We start from the raw sequence: 12,668 nt of genomic DNA on the forward strand, positions 1-12,668 counted from the left end.
CTAACATCAAAAATAATTTTAAAAAATAAAAAAACTTTATTTTAATGCATTTTTAAGTGAAAAACACTTTAAACCGTCACCACTATCACAATCTTAAACACGCTCTACATATCTTCCTCATCAACCACCACAAAAAGATTCTATAAAAATTGAAAATAAATTATTTTTTAATAGAACCTAAAAAAACAAAACTTAAACCGGGCAAATATTCTAAACCAGTGATCCGAGTCGTGAAATCAGGATTATCTTGTAAAAAAAACATGAAAAAATCACGAAGTTAAATTTTTAAACAAAAAAATTAAAAAACAATATAAATAGTAATTAAAACAATGAAGATTGAATCTGATGTAAAAACTAAATGAAAGAAAATAATTAGGGACTAAAAAAATAAAAATCAAAAGAATGAATACTAGAATTTGATTAAAAAAGTAAATTAAGTAAAATGAGACAAAATAATAATAATAATAAATCAAGAAAAGTATAAGAAAATAACAATCAAAATAATGAAAACCAAAATTGAATTAAAACAATTAAATGAAGTAAAATGTTAAGGGATGAAGTTGAAAAAAAAGCAATAAAAGGGTAAAACACAAAAAAAAAAAAAACAATCACAAGAACGAGAACTAAATTGGATAAAAAACTAAATGAAATAAAATGTCAATTGATGAAATTTTTTTTTTAAAAAAAGCATTAAAAGTAAAAGAAATAACAATAAAAAAATAGGAGCCAAAATTGATAGAAAAAAAAACTGAAGGACAAATTCAGTTTTTTGCAAAAGGTTGACACGGATTTCTAGAATAAAAGAGAATAAAAGAGAGAAAAGAGAAAGAAAAAAAAAGTCACTATACCCAACTGCATTTCCGATATATGTACACACACACCACCAACAGGAAGATGATGACATGCCGCTCCAAACGTTGTCGTGAACAAATGATTTTTGTAATCTAACGGTCTCACACGCGCTGACGAGTATATTGCACACGCCATCAATTTTTTAAAAATAATATTTAATCTTTTCAAATTACTGAACAACCTCTAGTTCAACCCCAAAAAAACATAAGAAAAAATCAAAAATACCCTTGAAACCATGCATATATTTTTTATTATTTTAAGGGCAATCCCATAACTTCATTATTTAAAAAATAAAAACACAAAAAGCCTTTTTTCAAGGTTAATGGTTTGTTGCTCTTAAGGGTAATACTGTAATTTTAATGTGCAAACAATAGTAAAAAGACAAAAAAAAAAAAACCCTTGAACCAAAGACAACAAGGTCATTTAACCGAGAAAAAAATGTGCGTGAATCAATTTATCACCATTGAAAATATTATTTCACTCAATTGCAAGTTTTGTAGTTTTGATGAGAAGGGTAAAATCATTATCATATTGTTCCAATAAACAAACAGTGTAATGTATTTGTTCCAATAAACAGTGTAATGTGTGCAGTGAAACACTTATGACTTTTAGGGTTTTTTTTTTTTTTTTAATTCAATCAAAGAACTCAACTGGTATATAAAAGTTTCTCCTGCGTTAGCAATGTGATTGGCCACTTTCAGCAAATCACTCCATCATCTGAGCGTGCCAATCAATGCCTTAAATGGACTTTCTTCACCAATCTTCTCTCCGTTTGTAAGAATATCTAGTGACCAGTCCGATTCCAATCACCTCAAAGAGACTCATGCCAGATGGAAACAAAAGGACGATGATACAATGCAAGTCACTCATAAATGACAACAGCACAACAGCATGGAACACAATTTATATAGCCGCAAAAACATGGTTTATTCCGCTGGAGATGAACACATAAAGATAAGGAAGAGGTGGAACATATCCACACGGCGGGGCGGAGAGGAAAGGGAGGATATCTTGTACATGGAGCCTCCCCTTCTCTTTTATTATGATAAATTACTGATATCCCAAACGCAATCATCCGGATAACTGTTGTTTGAGAAGTCTTTCCTCGTCTTCAAAGAGATGATAAGAAAGCGCGCTCAAGATATGGAGGTGCACCTAGCCCAGTGAAAACAATCCCACAAGGATTTGTTTTCGCGCTTTCTTGAGAATTGAACAGTTTCAGTTTCATTTCTTCTCAGCATCTTCCACATGACATGCACATCCGCGTACTCACAAGCTCTTACATCATGCCGTAGCTTCAGTAGTCCTGTTTTTGTTTCAAAACATTATTTTAAAAATGAAATCAAACATACTTGGTCCTAAGAAAAATCAATTTCCAAAGCCATCACGAGAAGGGGAACTAAACTCTATATCACTAGCTGATGTCTATGTTAATTAGTACAACAAAAAAAAAAGGAAATTGGTTCAAATCTGAGTTATGCCTCATTCTCCCTGATAATAATGCGCAGGCTCATTTCCACGATAACAGGCAGGGGACAGAGAGACAAGTACCAGTGAACGGGGAGATACTAACCGCGTTTGCGAATCCAAAGACGCAAAGCGATGCCGTTCCAAACTCTTCGCAGCTTATCACACAACCCCATGGAGGAAGTTTTTCCGCCCTCCCTCCCTCCGAGGAGAGATAATATAAAGAGATCAAGAACGAACGAGCTGATTTTACCACTGCATCAAAATACCAGTACAAAATTATTCTTAATTTAATACTCCTAGCTACCGATCAAAAACAAAAACAAGCAATTGATTGCTGGTTATTAAAATAATACTAAAGACTTCAAATTCGAATCGGAAGACTAATAAATTGTTTTTACTAATACTAATTACCAGCATTAGGAATATGTAAAAACCTCCTCTCTTTTGCTTCCCTGTTCTCTCTCCCACCTCTCTATTCCTGAAACACTCAAGTTAATATCGCTCTCCTCCGCTGACGCATCACTTCTCAATGTGTGCCACGTGTCTGTTTGACGTGAAGATCCTGACGTTGTTTGAGGGAGGCGTGGTGGTTGGTTTGTTACCACGTGGAGAACAACAATAGGAGGTCACTTCTTCGAGATTGTACGGCCATGTGATCGTGTTATTCTCTGTGGACCGAGACCTTGCTTGCCCTCCTCAAGCTTTTCCAGGTGCCACGTGTTGATGCTAAAGGTTCAAGCGCGTGTCTTGTCTTTGAGGAGAGGGGCAAAAACAATTGCTGCGTGTTGGAAACGCACGAGGTGAAGGAAGTGAGATGTCTGTGTGAAGGCCAAAGCTTTAGTCAGTAACGTGGCATTCTAGCATTAGTTGGTCGGAAAGATAATGTCACCAGCGTACGGTGGCAGGCGAGACCCCACCACGGTTGATGGAGAGTGATTTGCATCTACACGAGGAGCATTTTGATAGCTTTATACATAGAAGGTTCTGATTTTTTTTACAGGACCAAATTGGAATCAGATTCACGTCCAAACAAATAGTACACAAATTTCAGCCTTGGATCATCAACAATCACATATAGAAGAATCCAAAACATCAAAATTTAAATTTGATTATTCTAACATGATTTAAAAGCAGGAGAGGGGCATGAATGTTTCTTTCCTTATTTTTACGTTTTAAAAACATTTTTAAAAAAAATTAATTTTTTTTTATATTTTTAACTTGACTTCAAATTAATATTTTTTTGGTGTTTTTAGACTGATATCAAAAATAATTTTTAAAAAATAAAAAAATATTATTTTGATATATTTTTTAGTGAAAAACATTTTAAAAAACAACAACGACCACACTTCCAAACACGCTCATTAAGTTACCTTTGTAAGTTTGGAATGCATGACAAGTAAATTCTCAACACCTATAGACACGCATCCTCCATTAATATTAGCCAACAAATATCGATACTCACAGAATTCTTAGAACAATCTGCTTATGACATTTGACTTGAAACAACAAGAGGAGGCGTGAGCATGAACGCATGCGGTTTAATATTGTAGCTACCATTAGGGGTGAGCAAAAAAACCAAAAAACATATTAAACCGAGATAACAAAAAAAAACCGAAAAAACTGAACTGTAAAAAAAAACCGATTAGAAAAATTAAAAAAAATGGTTCAGTTCGGTTTTAAAAGGCTGAAATTGAATAAACTGAACCGAACCGGTTCAAATAGAAATAAAAAAACCGGTACTATAAATACCTTTAAACCCATCTACAGTTCTACATTTCAGTCTCTTCTTCTAACCTAGCCGCGGTCCCCCCTCACTCCCTCTTGATTAAATCTTCATCTCTTCTCTATTCTCTCTCATCTACAATTCTACATTTCAGTCTCTTCTTCTAACCTAGCAAACCTAGTCGTCACCCCCCTCACTCCCTCTTGATCAAATCTTCATCTCTATTCTCTCTCATCTTCATATCTGCTTTGTAGTTTCTTCTTCTAACCCTAGCAAATCCAGTCGCCGCCCCCTCCCTCTTGTTCAATCTCTCGATCAGATCTTCATCTCTCCCATCTACATATCTACTTTTTAGTTTCTTCTTCCAACCCTAGCAAACCCAGCCACCGCCGCCCTCCCTCTTGTTCAATCTCTCGATCAGATCTTTATCTCTCTCATCTACAGATCTACTTTTTAGTTTCTTCTTCCAACCCTAGCAAACCCAGCCGCCGCCTCCTTCCTCTTGTTCAATCTCTCGATCAAATCTTCATCTTTCAATCTTTCTGTCTCTAAATCAAAACTAGCAGTCGCTCCTTCAAGTTCTTTGTCTCTCCAAGTTGGATGAGAAATTTGATGTTGTCTATTCTCTTTTCTAAATTGTTTTTTCTTTTTTTTTCTTTTTAGTTTTTATCAGTTTATATTAACCTATTTTGTTAAACTTTTTAGATGAACTATTCAAGAGAATCATATGCACTTTTAATGTCCATATTTGCGCGCCTCAATAATTGGTTTTTTTCTCTATAAATTGAGAAATAAATTGAAGTCCAAAATAGAATAACATCAAGTGTCGTAACCCAATTTTTGACCTATTTTAATTATTATTATTTTATTTACTGGAAAAAAATAAAAAAAATGATGATGGAAAAATAATAATAATAATGATGGAAAAACAAGTAAAATGAAATAAATGAAGAATGAATTAAAATTTGGGTTAAGGGCAACATGATTAGAAGTTTTGAGGTTTAATTAAACTTTGAAATTAATCTAATTAATCCAATCAAGGGTTTAATTGGAGAATTGATAAGTTTTAGACTTAGTTGGACTTTGGATTTAATTAAATTAATGAAATCAGGGACTTAATTGAAGAAATAGCAAAGTTTGGGGTTAATTGGGGGCACAATTGCAAAACAGATTAAAGTCCAAGGATTAGTTTGTAAAAAGCGCTGAAAAACAGGGGTCCAATTACAATTTATCCAGGGATTACACGATTTCAGAACTTCAGTGACTAGATTGCAAATGGCCATTCCCATCACACAAACGGCGCCGTTTCTAGAAATCAGTCGTCGCCTTTTTCGTCTCCTTCCACAGGAACGGTTTCTGCAGTAATGGCTTTGAAGCCGTTTCAATTGTAGAGATGCTTGGCATTCTCTGGCTATAAAGCCAGAGAAGATGAGAGAGCGCACAGGGGGGAATCACAGAAACGAAAGGAAAAAAAGAGAGCCACGAATAGAGGGGGACCAGAAATAAACAAGCAGAAATAAAAAAGGAAGAAACGCTGAAACAGGCCGGAGAGATTGCTGGCCCTCCTTCGGAACTCCAGCTTAGGGGATTCCAATTTCCCCTCTCCCCAGAGCACAGGCTCAACACACCAAACGCACAGAGACATAGCAGAGGAAATGAAGCAGACTCAGGGGGGAGAAAACGAACACCAAAGGAAGGAAACAGAGGACTAAACCCAGCTTTGGTTTAGTCCCAGAATTCAAGCATAACACAGAATAAAACAGAGCAAGAAAACAAAGAAAAAAACAAGCAGAAAAGGAAGAATCACCCGAGAGAACCGACATCGTCATCTTTTTAATTCCTTCATCTCAAGAACTGAGAAAACAGAAGAACTAAGAAAAAAAAAAGCAGAAAAGGCGGTGGGCAAGGCAGCAAAGGAAAGCAGAAGGGAAGAACCTAAGCAGAGGAAGGCCACCGTGACCAGCACCATCGTTGCTACTGCTTTCGATTTTTTTCAGAACCAGGTAAGTAAGCTTCACTTCCCCCACTTTTCATTTTAATTCACTCCCTTTACCTGCACATGCACGCGTGATTTAATTCACGCGTGCTTTATGTTGCCCAGCCGGGTCACTGGCTTGGGCCAGTGACCGGGCCGGGCCGGGCCGGGCTGGCTGGGTCCAGCCCAGCCCCCACATGGGCTGAGCTAGGCCCAGCCCTAAAAAACATAAATAATAAAAAATAGAAAAATAAAAAAATAAAAAAAGAAAAAAAAGAAAAAATGTGTATGCATAAATAAAAATAATATAAATTTATTAGTTTATTCACTGACGCCAGAGTCAGGAATAAAAATACCGGTTTAAATTTATATTATTTTTATTCATTATATTTTATTTTATTTAGCTAGAAAAATAAAAATATGTGGATGTGTAAAAATAAATTTATTTTATTTGTTTATTCACTGACGCCAGAGTCAGGAATAAAAATATTGATCCAAATTTATTTTATAGCTACGTAATATTTACCAACGCCAGAGTTGGAATTATTCGTAGTTGAATATTCACTGGCGCCAGAGTCAGGAATATTGCAAGTAAACTATCAGAGCATAAACCAATAAATATTTAGCAATTTAAGACAAAATCAGCAATGCAGTCTGTCTCAGGCAGAACGTTTAAGGGGTGATAATATCTTCCTTTTTACGTAACCAATCCCGTACCATAGAATCTCTGTTGACCAGTTAGGGTTCCTAGTGACCATAATACTAGGTGGCGACTCCTTAAACAAGACTTTTCCCCTAAAAGAACAAGATGCCAGATATCTGTTCTTTTTTCCATAATCAAAGATTATATTTTAGGGCCGCCGCGATGTCGGGTGCGACAAACATCAAGTCAAATAACAAAACTCAAATAAAAGTCTAAAGAAATTAAACATAATACCATAGGCTAAGGACTAATCAACATATTAGAATATCCTTCATCATTTATGATCATATGCGTGTATGAACCGTGTCTCGGGTTTGATTTTTCTAAAACAAACAACAAAGCAAACATGTTAGATAGAACCTATTTTGGTTTAAATTATCATGTTATAGCAATAAAATCTAGTGTTTTCTGTTGTTTATGGTTGTGTTAATTAGCTGCAACACTGACTATCTGTTTGTTTTTGCGTTTCAAAAGTGCTTTTGAAAAAATTTGAATTTTTTTTCTTTGCTTTAATTTTTTTTTTTGTTTTTAGATCATTTTGATGTGTTGATGTCAAAAATGATTTAAAAAAATATATTATTTTAATGCATTTCCGAGTGAAAAACACTTTGAAGAGCAACCACTACCACACTCTCAAACACCCAAATTAAACAAATCACCTAAATGATCAATAAAGCCCCATGGAGAACTTATAACAACTCTAAAGTTTAAAAAAGGTTGCATATAGTATGCTAGCAGCCGATAATAGATACGAAAATGATAAACATTCACTGGTATTAAACAAATAGAGCCATGTTAAAGGCCAAAATAATCCAAGTATAGGGATTCATACCCAGATGAGAGCTTTGATATTGCCTTCAAATATTTGAACAAATGAAAAATGATTAAGAATTGACCAATAACGGCCACTCCATAACCTTGTGGTGGTAAAAAAAACCCAAAAGAAACCTATAAGAGCCAAATATAAAATGTCTTTTAAAATACTTAGCCATTGAACATTGTACTTCTAGCAAAATAAAATTGTGTTTACCATGTAAAGTTGCATTATAGGAGAAGAAAAGAGTGTCAATAACAAATCCATAAACCACTTATCCTATAAATTGTTTCTTGAGGTAGCCAATATGTTATGTTTTGAAAGAACTTTTGATATAAAATTGAACCAAAGATGTTGCGATGGCCTTAAAAATAGCAAATCATATTCATCCATATGTAATGATTTTAATTTAGTCAAAAGAACTAAATGATGACAACAAAGTCATTTTCACAAATGTTCACTATAAGCAATCAAATAACTTAATTTTCACACGCTAACACACACAATACGATAAAAAGAGATCTTGTACTTAAATCTGAAAAAAAATAATCAAAAAGCTATTATGCATAGCCAAAATTATAAGCTAGTAAGCCTAGCAACAAAAAAATAAAGAGCAAGTATCAATTTAAACATACACTTTAATGGAAGAAAAGAGTAAACCAAGTAATTTCATTCTTAACCTGTGATTATATCTTATAAATATTACATAATAACACCCAAAACTAAAATTGCAAGCCAAGAAAATTGTGACAAATGACTAAAGTTGGATAAAATTGCAATGATAATTAGAGTTTTGGCATTTATTAAGGTTAGTAAAGAGAAAGAATCACAGAAAGAAGCAAATTTTAGTATGTCCATACTATACAATTAAATCTTCAGATAAAAGATACAAAACTCCATTTTACTACCCTAACACCTAAAATGAGAGAGTAAAGATTAAAATGACTCATTTATCACTATGTCAATGTTATATTCATAACTTGAATTGCTAGTAGATGAAAATCCTAATAATGGGATTCATTAGCATCATAGGTAAACAACATCCTTCTTCTTGGAACATATTTATTAGTAGTTGGAATCCAAGTTTCCTCCCCTCCCATGATGCATCTTAAATACAAAGTTGTGAAGGCTCAAATGCCTCGTTAATTATATGAACATATTCTTTTTGCATAACAAAACAACTAAACTTGCATTTCATCGAACACAATTTATCCCTTTTAGGATAGGTATGTAAAAATCAAAACTGAACTATCATAAAATTAAAGAAGTTAGGGTTTAATACCTAATAGTGAAAGTTTTGGTGACAACCGAGTACGATTCTAGCTGATTCAAATACCATCCTATAAACCTAACTTTAAATTTAGAACTTGAACAAGATGATCTTGATGTTGAAAATGGGTGTGAAAGGGGATGGTTTGTAGACATACAAGAGATGCATGTAGATTTTTAAGGAAAATATTTGTTTTCTTAGTTATTTTTTCCTATTCAATTTAAGAAATTAAATATTATACTTTATAATTTTATTTGTCCTAATTTGCTAAGGACTTTCATTATTTTTCCTTTATTTTCAGGTTTTCTAGTTTATTTAGGTTGTTTTTTGAGTTTATTTAAAGAATTGTAAAGTACCTCATATTTTTTCCCTTTGCCTTGGGTTGTCTTGCGATACCTTTTACAGCTTAGCTCGCAACAATACCTTGATCAACCTGAAGTCCAACAGAAGCAAGCCTAACCACAAACCCAACAATAATAACAAAAGCAATAGAAATCAATCAATTCATGATAAGTTCCTTGCAAAAAGAAGAAGAAGAAGAAGAAATGGACGGAAACAATAAAAAAAAAGATAGCAATAACAAACAACACAATATTTTACCTAACAGGGTCATCGCATAAAAAATCTTAATTCTAAATTTTATTTCTTAAAAATTCACCACACTAAGTAACTTTTATTTGAGGTTTACAATTCCTCAAATAAACTCAAAAAACAACATAAACAAACTAGGAAACTTGAAAATAAAGGAATGACAATAAAAATCCTAAAAAGACTAGGAAAAATAATATCCTAAACTAAATAGGAAAAAAATAAAAATAACTAAGAAAATAAATAATTTTTCTGAAAACCTCCACTAGTCTCCCCGAGTTGGAAAGAACTTGTCTTCAAGTTTAAGTTGGTCTTATCTCGATCTCATAGATATCCAATCAAGACTCTCCAATCTCTTTTATTTCTTCATTTTAGATTAATAACAATTTTATATATGAACTTCAATCCCTTTATGTTAAAATTTCCATAAAAAAACAACAATTGACAAATTATTTATTTGTTTTTTAAAGTAATGAATTATAAACTTCAAACTTGCTTCATCAACATATGTTATATCCATATAATCCTTGAACATGCTTACCTTTGTGATAACAATAAACTTGTAATCGAAAGGATCGACATAGTTTAAATCAATAATTTTCTTTTGATGAGCACCTTCCATGTTTTTTTTAACTCAACCTCTAAATTATCAATGAGAAAAAAATCTTCATAATAATTACTCTGATCAAGAAGCTATTCATGCCTCTAAGACAAGTTCTCAAAATTGATTATGGTTTTGTGATAACTCTCCTTGTTGTTCTCCAGTCTTCTTTTCTTCATCTCCGCTAATATACAAGATAATTTGTCATCTTGTCTATGCATGTTTACTATCATCAGTCGACAACTTGATTTTGTAATTTATCTTTGCATGTCTTTTATCACTAATTTTTAAACTTCTCTTTCGCGAGGGAGAAACACTTCACCCCTCTTACACGAGTACGTCCTGTTTTGCAACCACTTCTTCCATTCCTAATTATTTAACAACTTATAATAACTGACTATCAGGAATTGTTGAGCTCTAATATCATATAAAAACTCTAACTTCAGATGCAGGTAGAAATAACATAAGAAAGACAATATTAATAAACAACACAAGATTCTATTTAATAGGATCACTATATTAAAAACATTAATTTAAAAATTTATTTCTTAATAATTCACCAGACAAGTAGTTTAAGAATACGTTTGGGAACGTGGTGCAAACCGCGTTCCCAAAAAATTAAAAAAAAAAAATTTTTTTGCTAAAATTTAATATGTTTTGCATGTTTAAAATCGTTTTGATGTGCTGATGTCAAAATATTTTTTAAAAATTGAAAAAACATCATTGGCATGCATTTCGGCACGAAAAATTATTTGAGAAGTAACCACAACCACAACCACATTGTCAAATACACTCTAAGAGACTAACCACTGATAGAATAAACTAAAAAACAATCTCCTATAAAAAAAACCTATATAAATTTAAGAAGTAAAATTATTAAATATACCGAAGAATACAAATAACAAGAGACTTCTGTATGATTTCTTTTTAAATCTGAGTGGGAAGGGGTAGGGTAGCTAAATAACATCTCCCCCACGTTAGGTTTGGATCCAATCTTCCCTCACTTATTTCAGGGATGGCAAATGCCTGGAAAAGAGAAAACAACAAACAGCCTAAACTCCTATCTCCCATCCTTCTCATCCTCTCACTCTCTCTCCTTCTCCTCCTCTTTCTCTTCTTCTTCTCTGCTCGGTCCCCGTCGAATCCTCCTAACTCCACACTATTTGTAACCCAAGTTTACCCAATCCCTTCTTTTAATTGCTTAGAATCTCCACAAGCTCACCCTGTGATTGCCAACATTGTGGAAAACCTCAAATACCCCTTTCTCTACTCTCTCTCAGATTTTGGGTCTTTGCCTGACAAGCCCCACAAGAACATTGTGAGGCTTCTGAAAGGAAAGCCTTTCAGGAAGCCAGATATTTCTGCCACGATTCAGCAGCTTCTTGAAGGGATGAAAGGAAGAAATGGGTTGGTGGTGGATGTTGGGGCTAACGTGGGAATGGCGAGTTTTGCAGCCGCGGTAATGGGTTTTAAAGTGCTGGCTTTCGAGCCAGTGATTGATAACCTTAAGAGGATTTGTGATGGGATTTGGTTTAATCGTGTTGCGGACCTGGTTACTGTTTTCGAGGCTGCTGTCTCTGATCGGATTGGGAATATTACTTTTTATAAGGTAAAAATTCACTCTTTTTCCAAAATTTACTCACTTCTAATTAATCTAATTTATCGAAGATATATTGGATTTTAGGGCTGATAATTATAATTGATTGATTTGATTTAGCCTAATTTGAAACTATCTACTGTATCGTCATCTGTGTCATTGATTTGATTTAGCCTAATTTGAACCATACTTCTATCTGCTGTATTGAATACTCGAGTCATCTTAGACCCTTTTAAATTGGCAGCTGGTAGGTCGGCTTGACAATAGTGCTGTCTCTGCCAATGGTGCAAAGTTGGCGTTCAAGTCCAACGAAGAAATAGCCTTTCAAGTAAGGACCATTCCCCTTGATGAGCTAATTCCAAATTCAGAACCTGTGTTGCTTCTCAAAATTGATGTCCAAGGATGGGAATATCATGTGTTGAAAGGGGCCGTAAAATTATTGTCAAGAAAGAAAGATGCTGCTCCCTACCTAATCTACGAGGAGGATGAACGGTTGCTGCAAGCGAGCAACAGTAGTGCCAAAGAGATCCGGGATTTCCTCCATGGTGTTGGATATAGCCATTGTGTCCAGCATGGTACAGATGCCCATTGCACCAAGGGTTAACGAGCACAAGACCGTTTCTTGGGAAACACAACCCACCTAACTGAATGGCCTAGTTTCCAGACCTCACCTCACCCCTTGCAAGGAAATGTAAGACATTTGGCTGCTTGGTGTTTGTCATTTCTTCGTGCCGTGAGAAATTTTCAGATATGTAGAGTTTGCATGCAAGACACTTGGCTGGCTGCTTTGGTGTGTGCCACTTCTTGCCACGGGAATTTTTCATGCAAGTAGTAAGCTGTTGTAGGTGACTGCAATATAGGGCCTTGGCATCTGTACTGGCTGAGAAAGGTCAAGTTTTCTTGGATGCGCATTCGAGCTTTTCGATTGTAACTTTTATGGATGCAATGATGTTTTTCTTCTCCTCTCTTTTGTTTAAGAAAATCTATGATTGATTTTTAGCCTATTATTTGTGCTTGTAAAACCTGTATTCACTAAAAAATTGATATAGGAGAGTTCGCAATCCTTGTAACAACA

General features: G+C 34.2%; 1 protein-coding gene across 1 annotated transcript; it reads left to right on the top strand.

Moving 5' to 3' along the window:
- Nucleotides 1-10,920: 10,920 nt before the first annotated feature.
- Nucleotides 10,921-12,595, top strand: LOC7472666 (uncharacterized). The gene is made up of 2 exons (XM_002301118.3): nt 10,921-11,605; nt 11,838-12,595. Exons 1-2 carry the CDS (start codon nt 11,012-11,014, stop codon nt 12,195-12,197), a joined length of 954 nt encoding a protein of 317 aa, XP_002301154.1. The 5' UTR covers nt 10,921-11,011; the 3' UTR covers nt 12,198-12,595.
- Nucleotides 12,596-12,668: the final 73 nt, after the last annotated feature.

Source organism: Populus trichocarpa, chromosome 2 (genome assembly GCF_000002775.5).
Source record: "Populus trichocarpa isolate Nisqually-1 chromosome 2, P.trichocarpa_v4.1, whole genome shotgun sequence".
In the NCBI taxonomy this organism is placed as follows: Eukaryota; Viridiplantae; Streptophyta; class Magnoliopsida; order Malpighiales; family Salicaceae; genus Populus; species Populus trichocarpa.